The sequence below is a fragment of the Camellia sinensis genome, chromosome 4 (assembly GCF_055761805.1).
Source record: "Camellia sinensis isolate YWXY chromosome 4, ASM5576180v1, whole genome shotgun sequence".
In the NCBI taxonomy this organism is placed as follows: domain Eukaryota; kingdom Viridiplantae; phylum Streptophyta; class Magnoliopsida; order Ericales; family Theaceae; genus Camellia; species Camellia sinensis.
This window is the reverse complement of record NC_138964.1, coordinates 168,192,811-168,217,401: the sequence shown is the minus strand read 5'-3', so window position 1 is coordinate 168,217,401 and position 24,591 is coordinate 168,192,811. Positions and strand designations below refer to the sequence as shown.

General features: G+C 40.5%; 1 protein-coding gene across 1 annotated transcript in view; it reads left to right on the top strand.

Annotated features, from left to right (window-relative positions):
- LOC114278303 (ubiquitin carboxyl-terminal hydrolase 3) overlaps positions 1-24,591 on the top strand; it is a 44,891-nt gene that overhangs the window by 5,699 nt on the left and 14,601 nt on the right. The window contains exon 3 of the mRNA XM_028220329.2: positions 543-641. Within this exon, the coding sequence (XP_028076130.1) occupies positions 543-641 (99 nt within the window). The remainder of the gene's footprint in view (positions 1-542; positions 642-24,591) is intronic.

Below are 24,591 nucleotides of genomic sequence, written 5' to 3'. Positions count from 1 at the left end.
AATAGTTGGTCCATGAGATGAGATACTTTTACATTACATTGAATATTATAATTTTCTCTTTGATTGTGACTAACTTTATAGGAATTTGTGCAATAGTCAATCTTGATGCAAACTCATTAGTTCATAGGGGGTTAATTAGTTTTTAGGATTCTAATGGTCACTTTTGCCTGCTTTAGTTTCTTCCTTCTTGGATTATTTTTTCGTAGGCCATTTTTTTGTCCCTTTTGTTTTGACAATGAGTGGCAGGATTTACAATTTAACATATTTTCTTTTAGTAGATTGAAATTGGTGTTAAACATTTGAATTTTGATGGCAGAAGACCTATCAGAAAAAACAAATAAATCAGTAATGGATTTAATAGTATATTGAGTTTCTTAAATTATATCTTTTGGGAGGATTACTCCTTGTTCAACTAGGTGATGCTGTTGGGGTCTTATTTAATCACACAAAAGCATCCATGTGCATGTGTCCACACATATACAAACTCATATTTGTAACCTTTAACTAGTTATTTACCTGAGCCAACACTTGCTCCTGTGTAGATAAGTTCACAAAAGAAGAAAACGGGTGTCATTGCTCCAAAACGCTTCGTACAGAGATTGAAGAAGCAAAATGAAATTTTTCGCAGTTATATGCACCAGGTATGAGCTTAACATGAAACTTTCCTATGTTGGTTTTGGCATATTGAATTCAGACATGCAACCACCAGGAATACTTTAGTATACTCTTAAGAGGATTACTTGACCATACTTTTGTCTTGTTGTGTTATCTTTAGCTTCAACTTTAACTATGTGTATTGAATTCAGACATGCAACCACCAGGAATACTTTAGTATACTCTTAGAGGATTACTTTACCATACTTTTGTCTTGTTGTGGTATCTTTAGTTTCAACTTTAACTATGTGTCATTGGGTTACCCTAGTGGTTCTAAAAGGGGTTGATGATTTATCAATACAAATTTATTGAATGAATTTAGGCAAATTTATCGAAAACATGACACTTGCAATGCCTTGTTTTTTGAAACACGTTCTTTTCCATTTGCGAACACTTATTGTTTATACAACATCATATATAGCTGCTATACCAATGGTTAATGAGATAGGTTATGTTACAATCTATGTTACATGGACTAAACTCGAGTACATGTATCAGGTGCGACACATAGTTGTCAAACAGTGAATTGAATCCTGAATCGAAATGGCCTTGTACCGAATCGCGAATCAAATCGTGAATCGTAAAGATTTGGTCATTTTTTTAAGTTACTTAGAAAAATATACTTACATACTTACATGTTAAATATATCTTATAAATCTATATTTAGACTTAAATCAATGAAAATGTTGTTTTGAACGATGATCACGTGGTCTGATAGGTAAGAAGTTAACATAGGTTTTCAAGTAAGATCACCATCTTACCTTTTCCCTTTTAAGATATTGATTATCAATCATTCTTAATAAAGAAAGTAAACAAAGACAAACTCTCAATTTTCAAGTAACAATAACTTAACAACGATTTTGATATTTCATAAGCATACATACCTTTATAAATAACAATGACCCTAATAATAAGAAAGAATTAATTGAAATATAAAGCATTTTAAAATGTATATATGTTTATTTTTAAGTGTTTTTTATAATAATTAAAAAAAATAAAAACTTGCAAAACCATTGGGTTTAACTGACATCCATCATTCATGTAATATTGAAGTATATTTATTTTGCAAGTTACTTTAACCTTAAACATTTTTACAAGATACATTATGATTTTTTTTAAGGAAAAAAAAATGAGAAGAAAAGGTTAAAAACATGTTTAGTTTGACTGAATCTGGTTGGATCCTATTAAAAACTCTCTTATCTCAAAAAAAAAAAAAAAACAATAAATCATGTGTATGTATTGGTTATTTTCGTACTAAACACTGTTAGAAGTTGTATTATGTCATTTTAACTAGAAAAAAATGGAGAAAAAAAGAAAAGAAATATGTTGGATATGATAGTTTCAATAATTACATCAATGGTAAAAAGTAAATCGATTGTGAATCATGTGATTCACTAGAGATCCATTTCCAAAATAGATTCACCCATAGATACGTATTGATTTTGCAAAAATCACAAATCGAATCGCGAATCGTAAGATTCTAATAACAAGAGAGTGCGAGTACGTATCCAATCCTCAAACCTTCATAAACCTATTTCTAGGATATTGGGATATGTATCCAAAAGTCAGACATGAGTACAATGAAGCATCATGGACACATATATATTGCATATTGTAAATTATTTAAAAATATACTTGAAATTAAATAGGATTTAGGGAAATATGAAATATCTATCTTTCATCTATGTGAGAGGCTAGAAATATTTTTTGACTAGCAAATGTGAGTTTTTTCTTCTTTGAACATTATAAAAAAATTTAGGGGATCTAAGTATCTAAATTGAATATAGGTGTTGTGGGTGAGAGGTGTGGTTAGAGGTAGTCCGGGAAGATGGCGGGCACTTCAATGGCCTAAGATCACCGGAGGTGGAGAGGAGGAGGTCAAGGCAAGCTTGGAGAGGGTGAGGTTGGCAGTGATAGACCTTGAACACTAATGTAGAGTGTGAGTGACGCAGCAGAATACACAGGGACTAGATATCGTTCTAGTAGACGAATGGGGTTCTCGAATCCACGAGAAAAATAGAATCTTGAATCCACAAGGAAGAGAAAATATCTTAATATTATTGATTGAATGAATAAAAGTTGTCTTTGCCATGAGGCTTACATAGCTATTTATAATAAACTAAACCTAATACTTGTAGGAAAAGTAATTCTAAAATAAATTAGGAAACTTAAATCAATACAAATAAGGAAACCTAAGAGAATAGGAAACTAAAATTCTAAACTATTTAAATTCCTTATCAAAATCTAATTCCAAAATAATAAAATTAAGAAACCTAATAATTCTAAAATATTTATACTAAATTACAAGAATCCTAATATTAAAACTAAAAATATAAAAACTCTTAAAATCTTGTCCTACATCAGACTCCTCTTCTTTGAAAGAACTCGTCATCGAGTTCATATTAGAGATTTGCCATTTTCCATGCCAAATAAAGAGATATTTTGAATATTTCAGTAGTTTGCCCCTCTTCCTAAAGTGTATATAGAAAAGTTTTCTTTCTGAAAGTTCTTCTCTATATGCTTCAACTGGTTGACAAGATTAATTAGACAAGTATTGAAAATCAAATTAAATTGCTTAACACCAAGAAAATCAACGAAGGGTATTTTATGTTGATGTTGGATACTCTCTGGACTCTGCTCTGTCTTAAATTCAGTTGGACGTTCAATTATCAATCTTGGAATATCAATTGCATCCTCAATCAACTTCTCTGGTGCACATGTCAACTTTATTACTTCATCTTTTATTTCTTCTTTTTCATTGAGTTCAACTTGATCTCCTTCTTTTGCAATCTCATAACCATCATAATAATCAAGAGATGATAGTTCCGTCGTTAGAAGCTCTTGGCTAACTTCAATGTTTTTCTCTTGCTTCACCTCTTCATTATCTTCTTCAAATTTCTTGATCAAACTAATTTCAGTGACCTCTCTTTCATCAATTTCAATGTTCTCACCATTGTTGAAATCAACTTGATTTTCTACTTCAATTGAATGTCTATTTGGGTCTTCAAAATTTTGAAACATTGAGGTACTCAAAATCTTTTCTTCTTCAATGCGTAGTGGAGTGTGACAAATTTGTTGACCTACAAGACTTGATTGACCCAAACTTGGCAGAGCTATAGTCATGTTTCTCGAATAATCTGTATCCACAATTGCACAATAATTATTGAGTTGCGAAGAATATTTTGAATTAGAATTACCTTGGAACAATTGTTTCGATTCAAGCTTTCTTTGATATTGTTGATACAACATTTGCTCATGATTTGATTGAAGGAATCTAGAACTCATCAACTTCTTCATCTTATGCCACGTTCTAATGGATTGTTTGTATTGTCGCTTTCGATCATACTGCAATTGTTTCCACCATGTAGAAACAAAACCTTGTAACTTACGTACAACATATTTGGCTTGCTTTTCTTCAGAAATTTCCATACACTCAAGGAATTTTTCAACTTTGCGAAACCAATAAATAAGATCCTCGACATGACAGGACGCATTAAAATAAGGAATTTCTGGTGGTACTTGATAATTTGAAAAGTCATGATTGATGCAATCATTCCTATTGAACACATCACTAAATCTTCGTTGTCGCCTTACCAACTGATATTTACCATAATCCTCGAATAACTCATCTTTAGATTCGTCCTCACTATCGTATTGATAACAAGAAGATCGTCTTAAGACGTGGTTAATAGATTGGCCTTGGGCAAATCACATAGCGCGGTTCCTATTAACATTGTGATTAACAGGTTGGCCTTGGGCAAATCTCTTGACTCAAATCCTATTAGATCTTTCTCTATGATCATCGTCAATAGAGCTTGTGCTTCCTCTTTCGATGAATGACATCAAGTCAGGAGAAACCTTGCCTTGATACCACTTGACGCAGCAGAATACACGGGGCTAGATATTGTTCTAGTAGACGAATGAGGCTCTCGAATCCACGAGAAAAATAGAATCTTGAATCCACAAGGAAGAGAAAATATCTTAATATTATTGATTGAATAAATAAAAGTTGTCGTTGCCATAAGGCTTACATAGCTATTTATAATAAACTAAACCTAATACTTGTAGGAAAAGTAATTCTAAAGTAAATTAGGAAACTTAAATCAATACAAATAAGGAAACCTAAGAGAATAGGAAACTAAAATTCTAAACTATTGAAAATCCTAGTCAAAATCTAATCCAAAATAATAAAATTAAGAAACCTAATAATTCTAAAATATTTATGCTAAATTACAAGAATCTTAATATTAAAACTAAAAATATAAAAATTCTTAAAATCTTGTCCTACATCAGTGAGAGAGGGTGTTTAAACATGAGACTTGGTTGTATTGTTGTTGTGTCTCACTGCATATACGATACGTTATATAGGCCACAGGAGTATTGGAGCCCAAGCAAACTGTTGGACAGGTGGCTCGTTCTCCTCAACTCTGCCATAAGTGATATAAGCCCTTTTGTCGTCTGTGGCTTGACGGCAGGCAGAGAACAACGTTACATGGCAGGCGGAAAGTAACGTTTCGTATATGCATCGGATGACATGAACGTAAGGTCATTGTTGCCTCTTCTTCAAGCCTGATCGAGATGGAGTCGTCTTAGCAAGAAGACAACCATCTCGACGATTCCATGACCTCAGCCGCCAGTCCAGTATCGTCTGATGATCTTGAGCAGTAGTGCCTCGGTCCTGCTCCGAACCCAGGCATCCAAGTAGGTGAATGGGCTAGGGCCCACCTTAATGTTTAGGAGAGCCAGGGCTCGCTTCCAAGCGACCAAGCAGGAGAATGGGCCGCGGGCATATCTCAATGTTTAGGAGAGGGGCTCGCTTCTAATGGACCAAGTAAGAGAATGAGCCGTTGACCTATCTCAATATTTAGAAGAGTCGGTGCTTATCAATCCAAGTCCATTTGAATCGGGGGTTGATTGTATTGTTGTTTTGGTCTTGGAGCGAGGTATGAAGGACCATGGGTCTTGCGGGGCCATGGTGCTGCTTGTTGTAGGGCTCCTCATATTTGGATATTATATATATGCTCCCGCTTAGGCTAAGCATTGGCACATGGCACCCGTTGGGCTCGCCATGTATCAAATATACGACATGCCTGCGTGGTGCCTTATTGGTCTGCCACGGGGGTGGGGTATTGGTGATGTGACACCTGTAAGGCTTGCCATGTATTGGGTTTGATACAAGTACCCACAATAATGCCCCCCTGTACAGATGCTCTTATAGCTAATGAGAGTATTTGTACATGACTGTGTTAAAAAGTTTTGAAAATATTAGCTCATGCAGACAAGTATTCAGATAGAGTCATCTAAAATTAGGCTTTTGATACGATGGGGGAATTTGGATTGCTCATGGAGAGTTTACATTTTAAGTTTCATCTGATGCGAGCCGGCCGGATGAAGATGTGGGCTTGTTGGGCGATGGCTTGATTCCACGGAATCTCTACCACTTCACAGGAGATTTCAGCTTTGTTCCATAGGCACCAAATTCCGCCCATCACCCTTTCCATGCCGCTAGGAGGGGGGGCCTTGGCCATGGTGTTAGGATAGCCCATGATTTGGCTAGTGAACTAGGCCTTACTTCCCCTTTTTTTCGTGTTTGTGATGATGACGAGGTGGAAGCGTCCTCTAGAATGTAGGTGCATGTAGTGTTGGAGGAAGTTAGGACGAGTGAGGCCCTTAGTGTTGAAGAAAAGGATGTTGAGCGGAATGTTGTGGGGGATGTTTGGCTGAGCGTTGTGGGAAGCGCTCTCTTCTCCCATGTTGATATTTGCAAAGTTCTCTATGTCCCACCCAAGTCCCAAATCTTCATTTGGGTTTTCCAACGGTGCTGACATGGAGATGTGGTGGTCTAGATCTCTTTTTGTCGGTCTTTGCGAGAGGATATTGATGCGGATCCTTTCGAAATGTGAGATTAATACCTGATTTGCCTGGCAGATGGATCCCTGCAGAGTGAGGTTGATTTCTTGGTTTAGCAAAAACAAAGTGTGGGATAGTGGTATTGTGTAGAGTTCTGAAATGGTTAGTGCCTTGTACCATCCTCTCATTTTACCCCGGAATTCTTTCGGCACCTCTACGACTGTGTGAGTGGATATTGGGTGTTGGATCCATGGGGATTCGAATAGTAGATTTTGGAATTGCCATGGAGGCATGGAGAGCTTCTTTCGAAAGAACTCACACACTGGGCGGCGGCGGCGGTGAGTAGGAGTGGAGCTTGAAGCTCTAGAGCTGGAGCTTGAAGCTCTATATTTTGAACCTCTTTGGTTTGGAGCCTTATTCATTGGCCGCCAAACGGTGTTATCTCAGTGCCCCTCTCCTCCGGAAGCCATTTAGAGAGAATGGGTTGTTGAAGTTGAGAGGAGAGTGTTGATGAGTGGATATGAATTTGCTTGCGTTTTTTTTGTTGTTGTCCTGCATTTGTTCTCCTATAAAGACGGGGTTGCATTGGGAAAGAGGGTGAATTTACTAACTTTTGCAGCTTTTTGTTGGGAAAGAGCGATCTATGGAGAGGACAACTCATCAATTAGAGTTACTCATCAATTGGAGTTATAGCTTTAGAGTAGACCATTAATAGTTGCCGATTTAGAGCTGCCATGGTAGTGTGCAATAGCTTTTTGGACTCTAAGGTTGTTGCATTAGCAAAGAGAATTTTTGATTGGTTTAAGGATTTTTCCTTGGGAAGGTACAATCTCAGTATGTATACATATTTATAAATATATATATAATTATTATTATTATTATTATTATTATTTTTGGAACTCCTTGTTCTGCTTGAACATTGCATTTTTGCCACAAAGAACCTATACTCCATATGAATTAAAAGGCACTAACCATTCTAGAACTCTACACAATACCACTGTCCCACACTTGGTTTTTGCTAAACCAAGAAATCAACCTCACTGTCCAGGGATCCACCTGCCAGGCAAATCAGGTATTAATCCCACATTTCGAGAGGATCTGTATCAATATCAATATCCTCTCGCAAAGACCGACAGAGAGAGATCTAGACCACCACATCTCCATTATGTCAGCATCGTTGGAAAACCCAAATGAAGATTTGGGACTTGGGTGGGACATAGAGAACTTTGCAGATCTCAACATGGGAGAAGAGAGCGCTTCCCGCAATGCTCAGCCAAACATCCCGCACAACATTCCGCTCAACATCCTCTTCTTCAACATTGAAGGCGTCGCTTGTCCAAACTTCCTCCAACACTACATGCACCTACATTCTAGCGGACGCTTCCACATCGTCATCATCACAAACACGAAAAAAAGGGGAAGTGAGGCCCTATTCGTGAGCCAAATCATGGGCTATCCTAACACCAAGGCCATGGCCCTCCCTCCCAGCGGCATGGAAAGGGTGATGGGCGGACTTGTTTGATGACAATGATGAGGGCCCAACTGATTTTCTTTTTGGTGGGGTTGAGCCAGAGAAAGGGGTTGGGGCTTTTGTTTCTTCAGAGTCTATTGTGCGTTTTCATGTGGAGAAGGGCACTTATCCTTATTATTTTCCTGCTTTTGAGGATTATACGGTTCTCACAGAGGTCTTTGATGTCTGGCGCATAGCTATCTTTCGCCATCCCTCATATTGTGAGGTACTTGCTCGAGCTAAAATTGCTACTGTTATTTCTCAGTGTATGCGGATTAGACGAGAGCCATCTTGGCTGGAGTTCGCATTGTCACGTTGGAGTTCAAGCTCTCACACTTTTAGTGCGCAGTGGGGCGAGACGACCCGGGGTTAAAGCACCTTGGATCAGCGAATCCTAGCACAGAAAGTTTGTCCCTTAACCAGATGGCTATGTTGGGAGGTTGGAGGAGGCCGTGGCACCGGCAGGGAAGTTATTGAGTCGTTATCAGAATAAAGTGTTGGTTACACCTTGATCATGAAAACGATCGAAACACACTTTTGGGGGATGGCTTCAGTACTGGTTTTGAGATCCTAGCCATCAGGTCCAAGGAAATGTGGAGGGTGGATTTATAGGTCCAGGAATGGAAGGGGACAAGTGGGGGAGTGTTGAACATTTAGCTGCTTTCATTACCTATTGGCTATCACGGTACGTCTTGATGGGTAGACCTCAAGACGGTATTTGTCATGAGTTCTTTCCTCTTACTGCGATTCTTGCTTCCGGCCGTCCGATTCCGTTGGCTCCTTTGTTTCTGGGGGGGCTATATAAGAGGTTTGAAATATATCAGGAGGGTGTTGATTGTTCCAAAAGTCAGTATGATGTTACTAGCTTCCTCGCTACTACCTTTCTGCAATTATTTTTGTATGAGAGATTTCCTAACTTGGCCCCTATGCTATGGGTATTTTCCATTGAAGAAAGTGAGCCGCGTTTTGCTAGGTGGGCTGAGAGATGTGTACAGGGGAGTTTGGCCAGCATTTTTGATTTTGAGGACAAGTTTGTTGCTCGTCTTCATGCCAAGCCAGTTTGTGAAGTATCTTCTACCATTGCCTACCGCTTAGATGATTGCGAGCTTATTCTTGAACCTGGCGTATCTTATTTGGGGGATGCGGATTCAGTAATGGTTCTTAGCACCATTTCTGGGTATTTACCTTATTTTGTGGATGGCATATACGGTGTGGCAGCCTATAATCCTCTAAGGGTTGCTCGATAGTTTGGTTTGGACCAAGGGATTCCTTAACATCTTCCTTCCCCTGTGCTTTCTACGGCCGATTGTATGCAATTGTATGTGTACTCATTTTTTTCAGAAGAATTACGGCGTCGGGGTCAAGTTGTGCTAGCAAGCAAGGGTAGAATTGGCGGAACCACCCCTAGTTGGAGGAAGTATTGGAGATGCAATCTTGTATCATTTCGGGATTTCTTAAGTAGCGATCTTGCGCCCGTCCATGTAGAGCTCATCCCGTCTAACAACTCTGAGTTATGTATGGCTCGCGGAGAGTGGGGCTTGTTAGCTGCAGATAAGGGGGAACTCAGCCCACTAGCTTGCCTAGTTGAGGTGGCTATTGCTTTGGAGCAAGCCCAGATAGTTTCTCCTGACCATCCTTCTTGTGCCAAGCGTAAAAGGCCGCCCCTTGTTTTTGTTCTTGTTCCAGTGCCTAGGAGAGTACCTCCGAAGGTCGGAGGTATAGATCCGCCTAGTAGAACCAGGGTTGCTCGCCAAGCGAGGGGTCGCTCTACTGAGACCATTGATTCATCACAGGTAAACTCACATTTCGTATTTTGAAATTATTTGTGTGTTTGTGGCTTTTCCAATATGTTTGTATTAAAATACCTGTATTGTTTGCGAAGGTCAGCTGGCGTGTGTCGGATAAAATTGGCGCAACATAAGGCCTTGCCCACAGGTGGAGGTGGGTCTCATGATGGTGCCCTCCCAGTCCCTCTAGATCCCCTCGAAGGGCTTGATGTTGTTGGTGAAACAACTATGGATTTGAGGACGGAGTGCCTTCCGGAAATTAGTGCTTTTCCTTTGACAGTTCCTACTTCTGAGATGGGTAAAAGCAAGGCAAGACTTTATGCTTATAGATTGTCGGGGAGTACTGAGGATGATGTAGAAAATTTAGAGGATGATAAAGAGGGTTCAGACTAGAGTCTTGAAATTATGGGGGAAAGGGATGATGTTGAAGACGATATTGGATGTGACATGGTTAGTGCCAGGCCTTCTTTGTTGGATACACCAAATTCTAGGGATGCATTGGTTCCTTTGCGGGCCAAGATTGGAGGTGGTGTCCCTATTGCTTGCTTGTTTGAAGGTGGTTGTAATTTTTCACATAGCGATGTGCTTAGCTTACGAGTTAGAGGTGCGAGTACATCCGTGAGCTTGTCATGTGGTGTTGGCTCTTCTGCACCCATTTCTTTACATGCTTCTACGACCTCTGCAAGCCTAGAGAGTAATGTGCCCACCATTCCTTCAAGCTCTAAAGTTGGAGTCAACTCATCTATTGTTTCAGCTGGTTCGGACTTGGGTGGTGTGCTCGTACGTGAGTTGTTTGACTTTATTCAGAAGGGTGCTAGTGATATTGAGGGTAGCCTTCAAAAGCCATCACTGCCAGCTATTGATGGAGATTATTCCCTCATTCAGGCTACTGATGGAGATTTTTCTCCTATTCATTTTCCCCATGGCAGTGTGATTCTTAAAGGGGTCGATGGGAAGGAAAAGCTACTGGATCCAACTGTGTTGTTTACCGGCTATGTAGCACGGACACGGGACACGACACGGACATGCGGATACGCAATTTTTCAAAAAATGGGGGACACGACACGCTGGGGACACGTTTAATATATATAATTTTATTTATTTATTATATGTCTAAAATAAAATAAAAAATCATTAATTCTTATACAATTATAATAATAATAAAATTAATAAACATATATTTTTTAATTTTTTTTAATAAAAATGAGTTTTTTTTTTAAAAAAATAATTTATTTTATGAATTTTATGTTTAACAAAAAAAAATAGGGATAAAAAAAAGAAAGAAGAAAAAAAAAGAGAGGGAGAGAGAAACCAGATCAATATAAAGGGAAAAAAAATAAAAAAGAGAAACAATAGAGAAGAGAGAGAGAAAGAGTCAGAAAAGCAAAGACGAAAGGGAGGAGAAGAAAAGCAGAGACGAAAGGGAGGAGAAGAGGAAGAAAATGAAGAGAAAAAGGAGGAGGAGGAAGACGAAGACGAAGAGAAGGAGAAGGAGAAAAAGAAGAGAGAAGATGAAGAATATCACCTCAGGTTCTTCGATTGACAGGTTCAGCTTCTTCGATTGACAGATTAGGTTTCTTCCTCCCTCAATCTCTTTCTCTCTCTCTGTCTCCTTCGATCTCTTTCTCTCTTTCTCTGTCTCCTCTGCAACAGTTAGGGTTTCTCTCTTTCTCTGTCTCCATCGATCTCCTTCTCTCTTTCTTTGTCTCCTCTACAACAGTTAGGGCTTCTTCGATCCACTCACGCGTGTCTGGAGAGTGTCCCGGCGTGTCTGACTGGAAAATTTCAAAAAAAAAGGGGATACGTTAGAGAGAGTGTCGGACACGTGTCTACTGCGTGTCCGACGCGTGTCCGTGTCCGATGCGTGTCCGACACTCGTACGTGAGGCCTAGGGACGTGTCGGTGCTTCATAAAAGTAGAGTTAATTCCTCGACTACTCTTTGTTCTTCATTATAAACCGACCACTTTCATGCACTTGAGTAGCTCCTATCTTTGGACTTATTTTTTGGACGGTTTTGAAGAATTCCTTAAGGAGCTTTACAAGTTGTCCCCGGAGACAGCTTCTCTTGATGGGGTGTTGGCCCAACGTGATGTTTTGGGCAAATTTCAAGATGGCCGGATTAACAGGTTGGAGGTGGGTTGGCTGGATGATTGGTTATCTCTTCTTGAATCCCGGATCAAGAGGAGGATGACTAAGGTTGAGCTAGGCGAGGTAGATAAGGCTTTGGTTGCTGCTGTGCGAGTGGAGGATGAATGTAAGCTATCTTTTGAGCGAGCACAGAAACTTTGAATGAAGCAGAATTGGCGACTTCCAGCTTGAGGGAAAAGAAAGCAATTCTTGAAGCAAGATTGGCGGGTGAAGAAGAAGACCAAAGAGGGAGAAGATCAAGCTTCCAGAGTCTTGATTTGATTTAGTTGGGTCATAGCTTTGTAGCATATGATAGCTTTATATGATAGTCTAAAACTTTTTTGTATGTTGGAGATTTGGGCCTCCCTTTCTTTTTTATAATTGAAAATCTTCACCTACTTAATGGAGCCGACTTTATAGTTAGAGCGTTTGCTTTTATTATTTGTGATTATAGTTAGAATAAGTGTGGAAAAGGACGATAATCATTGAAGAAGCCCGAATGGGCACAATACATCTTGGTGTAGTACATCATATAGCAATGAGTAATTTTTGAGGATAGTAAGTCTTTAACCATTTCGCATTGATGGGGCTCAGGAGGGTTTGAGAGTCAGGCTCAGAAATTCTGTAATAGCCATTTTCATTGACTTCCCTTACTACATAAGGACCTTGCCACTTGGGTGTGAACTTGTGGGTTGATGTTCCCCTCATGACGTGAGGTGCGGCCTGTGACACTAAATCACCTTCTTGGAACTATCTTGGGCGTACCAGAGTATCATAAGCTCTAGCTATACGGCTCTGGTAAACTCTAAGATTAGTCTGGGCTTTGTCCCTTCTTTCATCAAGGATTTCCAGCTCTGACGATCTGGAGTACGGGCTAGTTCCACTTCGGAGGGCCATGCGAGCTGAGGGTATGGCAATTTCCACTGGGAGGATTGCTTTCGTGCCATATACCAACAAAAAAGGGGTCATTTGAGTTGGCCTTCTTTTGGTTGTTCTGTATGCCCAGAGTGCCATTGGGAGCACATGTGCCCAGTCCCTTTGATAATCCTTGAGAGTCATTGAAAGGATTCTAAGTAGTGTTTTGTTGGTTGCTTCAGCTTGTCCATTCTCCTGGGGATAGTAAGGTGTTGATTTATGGTGTGTGATGTCGTAGGAGACCAAGAGTTGCCTGACTTGGCAGTTGACAAAAGGGGTCCCATTATCTGACAGAATTACTCTAGGTATACCAAAATGACATATAATGAATTCTCGAATGAAATTGGAGACAGTTGCTTCTGTTGCCTTCTTCAAGAGGATGGCTTCTACCCACTTAGTGTAAGTCTCTGTGGCCGCTACAATCCATATGTGTCCCTTTGACGGTGGAGAGATGGGGCCAATAAAATCCATAGGCCACGTGTGGAAAGGCGTGAATAAGGTTTCCATGGAGTTGACAAGATTTGCAGTTTTGGCATACATTTTGGCGTCTACTTCCATGGTAGGCCAATAATAACCTATATGCAAAAGATGTTGGAATAGCTTGGCTCCACCTTGGTGCTTTGACCTGTGAGCAAGTTCTAAAACTTCATGGATTTCTGCTCCTGATAAGCAACGTAAGGCTTCCCATCAAAGTCATGCCTAAAAAGTTTCCCTTCCTGCAAAAAAAATCTTGGAGCTCGCTTATTGATTATTGCAGCTGCAGAGCAGTCTGGCGGCAATGATGCTTCTTTGAGGTAATCTATATACACCTGATGCCAATCGGAGGTGATTTCTGTGAAATTGTATTCAGCTTTTGGAGGGAATTCCTGGCATTTGGTGCACTTTCCTTAAAGGTCGTTTGCTTCCTTGGCCATGGTGGGCCAATAATATCCTTGTCATTGTAGCCTCCTGTAGAGGCTTACGTCTCCTGTTCCGCAAGAACGGTTGTGAACCCCTTCTAGCTTAGACTTGGCTTCGGTAAGGTCGATGTATCGTGCTAGCACACCCCCAGGCCCTCTGTAGTAGAGGACTCCTTGGTAAATCGTGAAGTGTTTGATTTCGCACGAAGGTAGTTTACCTGAGGGGGCGCGGAGCTCGTCGATGATTGGGGCTCTCCAATCGGCGGGTTCTTTTTCGGGAAAGATAGTTGCTACCGAGCACGGCATGCAGTGCTTTAGAACTTCTATCTTAGTTGATTCTTCCACAAATTCTACCTTAGAAGCCAAGGTAGCAAGGGCGTCCAGGTGTCTATTGTTGGAGCGAGGAGCGTGTTCTATCCTTATCGTGTCAAATTTGTCTATCAACCTTTGGACAATGGTTCTGTATGAGGCCAAAGGGGGCTCTTTGATAGCATAGTCTTCATTGATTTGCTTGACCACTAGATTAGAGTCGCCTTTGATACATAGGAGACTTACTCCTAGGTGGAGTGCTGCCATAAGCCCTAATATCAGGGCTTCATATTTCGCCTCATTGTTAGAGCATTTAAAGTCCAGTTTATATGACAAATTGACTTCAGTTTGATTTGGGAAAATAAGGAATATTCTAGCTCCTCCCCCTTTAGAGGTGGACGATCCATCGAAGCTCAAACTCCATTCCCCTTCGGTGTTTACTTCAGCCGCTTGGAAGTTATCTCCTGGCAATTCATCTGAGGGCGGCTCATGTTCTCCATTGGGGAAGTGAGCCAAGAGGTCGGCGAGCGCTTGACTCTTGATGGCCTTGGGAGCTTTGCAAGTGATGTCATATTCTGCTAATGATAGGAGCCAGCGGGTCGGAGAACGCTGGTCTAGTGAGGAGAAATCAGATGGGATCTTTCCTTTTCATGAGATGGATAGGGTAAGAAAGAAGGTAATGGCGGAGCTTTTTAGCCGCAAAGACTAGGGCGAGGCAGTGCTGCTCAATGAGGGAATATTGGATCTCAGCCCCTTGGATGACTCTGCTTATGTAGTACACAGGTCGTTCAAGTCCATCAATTTCCTGGGCGAGCAGAGCTCCGACTGATTTCGGCGTGGAAGTGATGTAGAGGAATAAGGGCCTCGCCGGCTGAGGAGGAGTCATGGAGAGAGAGGAAGTTAAAGCTGGCTTCACTCCTTCAAATGCTTCTTGGTGTTCCTCATTCCAAATGAACCTAACATCCTTCTTTTGTAATGAATTGAAGAGTTGTGTTATTTCGGCCATAGCTGGGATAAACCGTCTCAAGTAAGATGCCTGGCCAAGGAAGGTTCTCAACTCGTCTAGATTCGTTGGTCGTGGCATATTTTTTATGGCGGCGACCTTTGCTGGGTCGGGGTCTATCCCATGGCGATGAACGATGCAGCCAAAGAACTTGTCGGCAATGACTCCGAATGCGCATTTAAGCGGGTTCATTCGGAGTTTGTATTTCTTACAGCATTCAAAGACTCTTAGGAGGTCTCTAAGGTGACTAGTCTCCTCTTTGGATTTTACTACCAAATCATCAATGTAACATTCAAAGGATTTGTGTAACATATCGTGAAAGATGGCTGTTATAGCTCTCTGGTATGTTGCTCCCGCGTTTTTTAATCCAAAAGGCATTACAATATAGAAAAAGTTACCTATGGGAGTGCGAAATGCCGTCTTAGGGTCATCCTCTGGAGCCATCTTGATCTAGTTATAGTCGTTGAAGCCACCCATGAATGAGAATATATGGTGCCCCACCGCTGAATCAATCAAGGTGTCTATGTTTGGGAGTGGGAACTCATCTTTGGGGTAAGATTTGTTTAGGTCTCTGAAATCGAGGCATTCTAGAATTTGACCATTCTTTTTGATAGCTGGGATGATGCTAGAAAGCCAGGTGGGATGTTGGATGGGTTTGATAAATCCTGCTCCAAGCAACTTCTCCACTTCGTCCTTGATGTTGAGCTCCTCCTCGGGCTTATAAAATCTTACACCTTGCTTGACTGGGCGAGCCAGGGGAATGACGTTCAAACGATGCATGGTAACATCTTTGTCTAGTCCTGGCGTTTCTTCATATGTCCATGCGAAAAAGTCTGAATACTTCTTGATCAACTCGATGAGGGGCCCCCTTTGTTCTGCTGGCAGATCTTTGCAAATGAAGATAGGATGCTTGGGTTCTCCTTCAGGGGCAATGTTGATTTCTTCCAGTTCTTGCTTTTGGGGTTGAGGGCCGTCTTGTAAACACTCCGGAGCAGGTCGGACTTCTTGCAATCCATCTTGCTTTAGGATTGCAACCGAGTTGGCGGGAACTTGGTTAGGAGATGAAATGGCTGCCTTGGCGAGGGCTCCATCCAAATGAGTTATTGCAGGACAAATGAATTTGTCAAAGTGTTTACCTGTTGCCAGAAAGCCACAACTTTTTTTCTCCTTCTACCCTTCTTGTCTCTGTTTTTTTTATTCTTTGCCATTGGCTGTCGTTGGGCCAGTACAGATAAGGTGTAGCAATAGTGATCTTCTCCACTTGGTTCACGATGGGCAATTGCTACTTCGTCTAGTTGGGGGTCGGCATTGGTAACATTTGCCAACCCCACGCACCGTCATAAACGGTGTGCTATTCTACCATCTTTTGTTTGAAACCTGGTGACTTTAGGGAGCTTTCTTGAGGGCTCTGATTTGGTGAATGTCTTTCTGCGAGGTGGTGATGAATCTTCTTGAGAGGTCATCCCAGTTGGGTATGGGAGTTCCTTGAAGTGGCAGGGGAGGTTCATCTTCATTGACATGATTGTAAAACACTACATCTGCCATGTGAGCTTCATCTACTCGAAAGGGTTTTTGAGAGCCAGCTATGGCTACTACCTCATTGTTGTAGATTGCTTTGACACATTGATGGTAGGTAGAGGGGATCGCAGCATATCTGTGAAGCCAAGTTCTCCCTAGGAGAGCCTGATAGGTCGTCTCTGCTTTTATAACATGCAACTTAGTGGTAGAGCGGATTGGTCCCACTGCTAAGTCTAACTGGACGTAACCTATGGTTTTGATATTTTGGCTTCCAAAACTGGTGATGGAGATGGGTTGTCTAACTAAGTGCTTTTGTGGGATCCCAGCTGCCTGGAAAGTAGAATAAGGCATTATATTAAGTGAAGCCCCTCCATCCATGAATCCCGTTTAAAACTCCACCCCATTGATGAATACTGGGCCGTAGGGGGGACGGTTATGTGGGAACAGTACTTGTTTGGCTGCCTCGGTAAAGGTTATCGCCAAGGAGTTATCCCGAAATGCTTTCCTTACCGATCCGCTTACACTCATGCATGCTTCACCATTTTGCTCTGCAAGTCTTAAAAAGGCCTTTGGTGGCTTCAAAGCGTGTTGCTTCAGACAGGCCGAATTGGTCGAAGAACCATTTGAACTTTATTGATTTCTTAAGCGCTATCACATGCCTGGTCTCAAAGTCCGGACAAGTGGGAGCTGCGAGTTCAAAGAGCTCACACACCATCAGCTCTTCCATCTCGTCATAATGCGAAAGCATCATGACCGTCTTGCCGTTATCCTTGTGGCGTGGGAGAGGATCTTTCAAGACATCTTCTGTTTGGCAGGGTAGCTCCAAAGCGTCGTCAAACATCATTTTTCGAACTAGGGATCTGAGTGCCCAACATATTCCGTAGTAGGATGTTTGATGGAACGGTGGTATATGCAATAGTCTGCCCACGCTTGATCCTTTTTGGTGATAGGTCGCCTTGGCTCGGGGAGGTGAACCTTTCTATTTTCTACCCAGGCGTTGAGGAGTGCTTGTGCCTCGTCCACTGAGATAGGTAGCGGCGGGGGAATTTGATCATACTTTCTTTTTTTTGGCTGCGAGTCTCCTCTTCCTCTAGAGGAGCCTTTGGCTTCATATATAGCGTGGTTGCGTCAGTTAGGCCTCCATGAGGAAGGTTGAGGTGCCGTTGGCTGCCATGAGTGGGGTTGTGATGCTGTCATTCGTGCCCCTGATCTTACTGTTTCACTTATGTTTCGGGCCGCAACACATAAAGCGGAAAAGTCAGGGAAGTGGTGGTTGACCAACTGGAGTTTATAAGTCGTGAGCATCCCTTCGATGCACAATGACACCAGTTGGTGTTCTTCCATTGGGTCTTGAATGTCTACTATTTTTTCCCTGAAGCGGCAGACGTAAACGAGGATGTCCTCTCCAAGTCGTTGTGTTTCCCTCATAAGATGAAAGGTGGTTAACCTTTCTTCAACGTAGAAGAACTTGACGTAAAACTTTTTTACCAAGTCTTCCCATGAAGAGATAGAGCCAGCGTTGAGGTTGGCATACCACGAGAATGCTCGATCTGTGAGGGATTTGGAGAATTCTCTTATGTGAAGGTTTCGGTCCTCTCGGTGAGCTCCAAGAGCGTCAAGAAAGCGTGAAACATGCTCCGTGGCATTCCCTTTTTGTCCGTCGAAACAGACAAACTTGGGTACTGTATATCCTACCGGATATGGAAGACTTGCAATGTGGATAGGGTAAGGGGGACAAAGGCCCAATTCTGGAAAGGCAAGGATGTGACCTTTGTTCATTTGGAGTAGGCTATATATGTGCTCTTTTACTACATCCAGTATTAATGGCTGGGAAGGGAGTTAATCCGGCGAAAGAGCTAGAGAGCCAGTCGAAGCCACTACGGTGGGAGCTCTACTAATGGATCCAACTTGTGGTGGAGGTATTTGGCTGGGAGCTAATGAAGGGAGCGGGGCGACTGTTTGTCCTCCCACTTGGGTTGGCTTCTGAGCCGTTCTAGGCTAATGGTGGAGTGCCATTTTGTGATGATGGAAGGGGGTTAGATGCTGATGGAAGTGTAAGTGCCCTTTGTAAGGCTAGTAGGGCATCCATTAAGAGTTGCTGGTTCTGTTGAATAGAGGTGATGCTCTCAGTTAATACACGTAGCTGATCCGCTATGGCTAGTTGAGAGGATTGTTCTTCTGGAGAGCCGCCAGAGTCATGTTTCGAGGTCTCCGCCAGGGTCTCCCTACCGCCACCTTGGGATGTTGCTGCTCTAGTTCCAGTGTTCTTTTTGGGTGCCATGTGAAGTGAGCACCACTCTTCCCTATTAGAGTATAATGTGGGTGAGAGGTGTGGTTAAAGGTAGTTCGGGAAAATGGCGGGCACTTCAATGGCCTGAGATCACCGGAGGTGGAGAGGAGGAGGTCAAGGCAAGCTTGGAGAGGGAGAGGTTGGCAGTGATAGACCTTGAACACTTATGTAGAGTGTGAGAGAGGGTGTTTAAACATGAGACTTGGTTGTATTGTTGTTGTGTCTCGCTGCATATACGATACGCTATATAGGCCATAGGAATATTGGAGCCCAAGCAAACTGTTGGATATGTGGCTCGTTCTCCTCAACTCTGCCAAAAGTGATATAAGCCCTTCTGCCGTTTGTGGCTTGACGACAGGCGGAGAGCAATGTTTCATGGAAGGCGGAAAGTAACGTTTCGTATATGCATCGGATGACATGAACGTAAAGTCATTGTTGCTTCTTCTCCTAGCCTGGTCGAGATGGAGTCGTCTTAGCAAGAAGACAACCATCTCAACGATTCCATGACCTTAGCCGCTAGTCCAGTATCCTTTGATGATCCCGAGCAGTAGTGCTTGGGTCTTGCTCCCAACCTAAGCATTCAAGTAGGTGAATGGGCTAGGGCCCACCTTAATGTTTAGGAGAGCCAGGGCTCGCTTCCAAGCGACCAAGCAGGAGAATGGGCCGCGGGCATATCAATGTTTAAGAGAGGGGCTCGCTTTTAAGCGACCAAATAGGAGAATGGGCCGCTGGCCTATCTCAATATTTAGAAGGGCTAGTGTTTATCAATCCAAGTCCAAGTGAACCAGGGGCTGATTGTATTGTTGTTTTGGTCTTGGAGCGAGGTATGAAGGACCATAGGCCCTGCGGGGCCATGGTGTTACCTGTTGCAGGGCTGTTCATATTTGGATATTATATGTATGCTCCCGCTTAGGCTAAGCATATAGTCTTGGTTTTACATAGTGCCTTGGCACATGGCGCCCATCGGGCCCGCCATGTATCAAACATACGACATGCCCGCATGGTGCCTTATTGGTCTGCCACGTGGGTGGGATTTTGGTGATGTGACACCTGTAGGGCTTGCCATGTATTGGGCTTGATACAGGTACCCACAGGTGTCAAACATATATCCGACACCCACATATTTAAAGGGTAGTAGAAGAGTCTGTGTAGCACAAATTGCAACTTACAATAGCCTTATTAGATTAGTTTCATCATATTGGTAACAAAACCTTTTAGTTTTTACTAGATGGAAACTATCTCTTGCTTTGAGAGCCAGACATGGGAGATGCATTCCATGAGAATTTTGTCTGACTTTGTCTATAAGCAAAGCATTGTTAGGTACATGGTGATGTAGAATGCCTTAAGAAAAGAGAAGAGAGAAGAAAAGAGGGAAAAGAAGAAGAGGGCCGTTGCCCTACACAATAGGCTACAACAGTGGTGTGCCTAGAAATTTCCTGTACGGTGTTCATTCAACGAGTCATCATCAATGTCATTATGTAAAAAAAATTAACTTCACACAATTTGTCAAAAATTAACTTTCACGTGAGACATTAATTATATATATTGCCAATCACATCAACAAAAATAATTTAAACACGTCAAATTATATGCAACAAAAAAAAAAAACTCAAGTCATTAATATTATTGTTTTAACAAAAATCAAGCAAGAGTTACACTTTTTGCTAAACAAAACTTCTCGAAATTCTTGAATCAAGTTAATTTTCAAATCTTTTAGACATCAACCACTGAAAAGTTTTTCTTATTTTTTATTTTAAAGATGGTGACAAGAAGAGTTGGCATAAGGGAATGAAAATTGAGAGAGAGAGAGAACATTGTATGCTGGTTGCTATAATCTTGATGTGTCAGTTTCAGTGTTTGATTTATTAGAATAAAAATAGAATGAAATAATCATTTGATTAGAATGTTCATTGACACCCTTTGTTTACTAAAAAAAATGATGTAAATGCATTGCAAACATTGTAATCATTCACCATTATAAGCAACGATTATTTTAAGGGAGGTTAAGAAATAACCATTCTAGTTTCATTGCAGTGACCTAAACAATACTTTTATATATATATATATATATATATTCCCATTCCATTGGTGTCAATTTGTGAAGCTTATAAAGTTTTTTTTTTTTTTTTTTTTCCTTGTTTTAATTTTTATGTTTCCTTATTCTACTGGGATAATCTTGTAAACTCTCCAAAAGTTTTAGACAAAATATACATATAATTCAAAAGCATTTCTCAACTTTAGTGGGGTCAAGTGACACCATTGTTGTTGTTATGACTCCACCCCTAGGCCACAGTCTAAAACTCAATATTTCATTAATTCGAAAACTAATGATTACCATGTAAATACCTAATATTTATAGGCTAGAAAATCTAACCAAAATCAAGGTTGTTAAGATCGGGATCCTATACAGGATCGTTTTAGGGGTCTATCGAATCGGATCGTAGAATCGGATCGAGGATCGTAAGATCCTACCAAAATGATAAAAAAACGCAATAATTTTTGTATGACTAAGTAATACTATCAAAATGTATATAGTATGACCCCCCCCAAAATAAAAAATTATAGCAATTCAAGTAGCATTCAAGCATTTTTTCTCAAAAAACAAAGTCAAAAATATAATAAAAGAAATTTGTTCTCTAGCATCATTTTTCCTCTACCTCCCTTTTCCTAAACCAGAGGTTGACATTGTGTTGTGATGCTACTATGCTAGCTGTGTGCTTCAAATTGTGGACATTAAAAGAAATTTTTTCAGCAAAGTTTAAGGAAAAAGAACCAAAGAAGAACCAAGAAAAAAGAAGTAAACAAAAAAGGACTCCCTTTAGTTTAGTTTTAAAATCATGATTTGAGTGTAGAGTTGTGATTTAAGTGTGGAGTTGTGAGTTGAGTTTTAAAAAAAGAAAATTTGTTTGGTTATGAATTTTGAAATTTTTTGAAATTATTTTTTTAATATTTAAAAATGTTTAAGAATTTTTTTTCATTTTTATTTTAAATATTTTTTTTTATTTTTTATTATTTTTATTTTAAATATTTTTTTATTTTATATTTTAAATATTTTATTTTTCTTTTTATTTTTAATATTTTAAACTCAAGTTTTGGTTTTAAGTCTTCCGCTTTGATCAGGACAACACATTCATTCATGCAAATATATATATATATATATATAAAATATTCAGAAATAGACAATCCAACTACAGAGATGAGAGAAGAGGAGGAAGAAAAAAGTGAAGAGAAGAAAAAATGGTGATTCGAACTACATGCGAGGAAGATTCGAAGAATCGAACACATACAAGGAAGATTTGAAGAAGAGCAGTGAACAAAAAGAAAAGGAAGAGCAGCGAAGAAGAAGACCAGCAGCGATGAAGAAGACAGAAAAAAGCCAAAAAAAAAAAAAATAGAGAAGGAAGACTTGAAGAAGATGCATACCTAGTTACACAAAATCTAAAGCTTTGATGTCCAATTTCTCTTTCCCCTATTTCTCTTGCCCTAATCGCAGCTTCTTTTATCCCAATTTTTTGTTTGACTTGAAGTTGTCAAAAAAAAAAAACCCTATTAATCAGGATCGCATGGAATCACGATCCTGATACGATCCCGTCGATCCCAACGATCCTACCACGATCTTGTCATCGGCTCAATCCAGAATACAAGTCGGATCGAATGGTATATATTGGATCGTAAGATCGTACGATCCTACGATCCGGATTGTGATCTTAACAACCTTGACCAAAATAGGAAACTAAATCTTAGTAGAATAGGAAAGTTAATATTAATAAAAATCCTAATTAAATTATAATTAAAATAAATACAAATAAAATAATAAATACTAAAGACAAATCTCCATGCGTGCACATTTTGCATCATTTGAGTTCTCCTTTAAGTATTGCACTTGTCCACGCTAGAGCCTCAAATACTTCAAATGTGCAAATCGCTTTATTTTCTTCTCTTGCCAACTGATCTTGGTTTTGAAGGTGTTGATGAAATCCACTAAATTTGGATTGACCGCGTGAAGAAATTCATCAACACCAATAAAATCAATCTTCTCTCTTATGATGAAATAAGTGATTGGTGACGTATCAATAAAGATCTGGCAATTTTGGTGCATCTGCCTGTACAAGCTTTTCTTTTGGTAGAACTGCTTCCTACATGAAATGTTCTTGCATTGCAATGACGATTTCTGAGATATTGACCTCTTTTGAACTTTCTTCGAAAATAATCACTTTTCTCGGGCATGGGAACAGGGTGAGCAACAATTTTCACAGGATCTTTACAAGCACTTTAAGAAATTTCTGAATTTCCTCCTAAAAAATAGACCACCAATTTATTCCAAATGGCTTGCATTTGATGCATCTGCTTTGTTGTTTGGTCATCATAATGGTCCAATGCTTATAGCCTCAGCTTAGTTCTTGTTGGCTTTGAGAAAATATATCAAACTTTGAATACAACATTTGAGTTGGTCATCATGATGTGATAAAGATGAAAGGAGTAAATATGAAATGACTGAAATTTGGATGGTAGTGCGGAGTTGCTGGACAAGAGTTGGTTGGTGTGGGCTAAAGTGGTTGTACACCAGGATAAGGGTTTTAAAGGTATAATGGACTGGTTTGGTTAGTCAGAATCTTGGGCCTGATTTGGTGGGCTATGGGTTTATTTGATTAAGCTTGCTGTGAAAGGCTGAGTTTGGGTTGGCTTCGATATAGAGTTGGGCCAATGTTTGGGGCTGGGTTGAGGCTGGACATGTGGTATATAATGGGTTAGGTCAGGTTTAATATAACCTAATTTCTGATCTGGTTGAGTTCAATGGGCTTGAAGAATGGGTTGAATATAGGACTTGGGTCTAGCTTCTTTTGTTTTTTTTTCAGTGGTCAAAAGTTTTGTAAACCCTCCACTGCAGTGTCGTCTTCCACAAACATAGACGACTAGCAGAGCTGTGATGAAGGTTCCTGCAGCGCAACTTTGATGGCAAATACTCAGCAGATCTGGCTAAAGAGCTTCGGCAACAACTGATTACAGACAGGCAAGGCACTTTGCAATGGAGATTAGTCATGCAATGAGAGTTTTTGGTTTGTTGATGTGATACTGTGAGAATGGGATTGCACTGACTGTAAATAAGCACAGCAAAGTCAAAATCGACGAAAAATATATTCCAGACAGGATCTGACTTCAATCACAGCGGTCAAAACAATAGCAATAGGTTGATCGTGATTGTAAGACAATAATAGACAACTTCGACAAAGTATTTGTCAATGTCAACAGTAGCAGTCTTCCCACTCACGATGGATGACAATGTTGAAGACAGTGACAATTGATCAATTGGAGAGGGAATGGCTGATAAAATTTCAGCAATAGTGGATGTTAGATGGAAGGCAGTGATGGCAAAGAAGCAATGTGTAGATACAGGGTGTTGGTGGTTAGAACCAATGTGGTTCAATTAAGAAGGCAACAGCTTGGTTGAACAAAACAATAGATTGAAGTTGGCTCTGATACTAATTGATGCAGAATGCCTTAAGAAAAGAGAAGAGAGAATGTTAAAAATGATATATTATTGATTGATATCTGATGTGTTGTATTGATCTATTACAAGATTGATTACAACTCCTATATATAGAAGAGAAGGTGGTAGTAGGTGTAGTGTAGTGGAGGTGGTAGGTGAAGTGGGTGCTAGTGGAGATGGTAGGTGGAGGAGTAAATTGGTAAATTCTAACAGCCCCCCGCAAACTCAAGGAGGATAGAA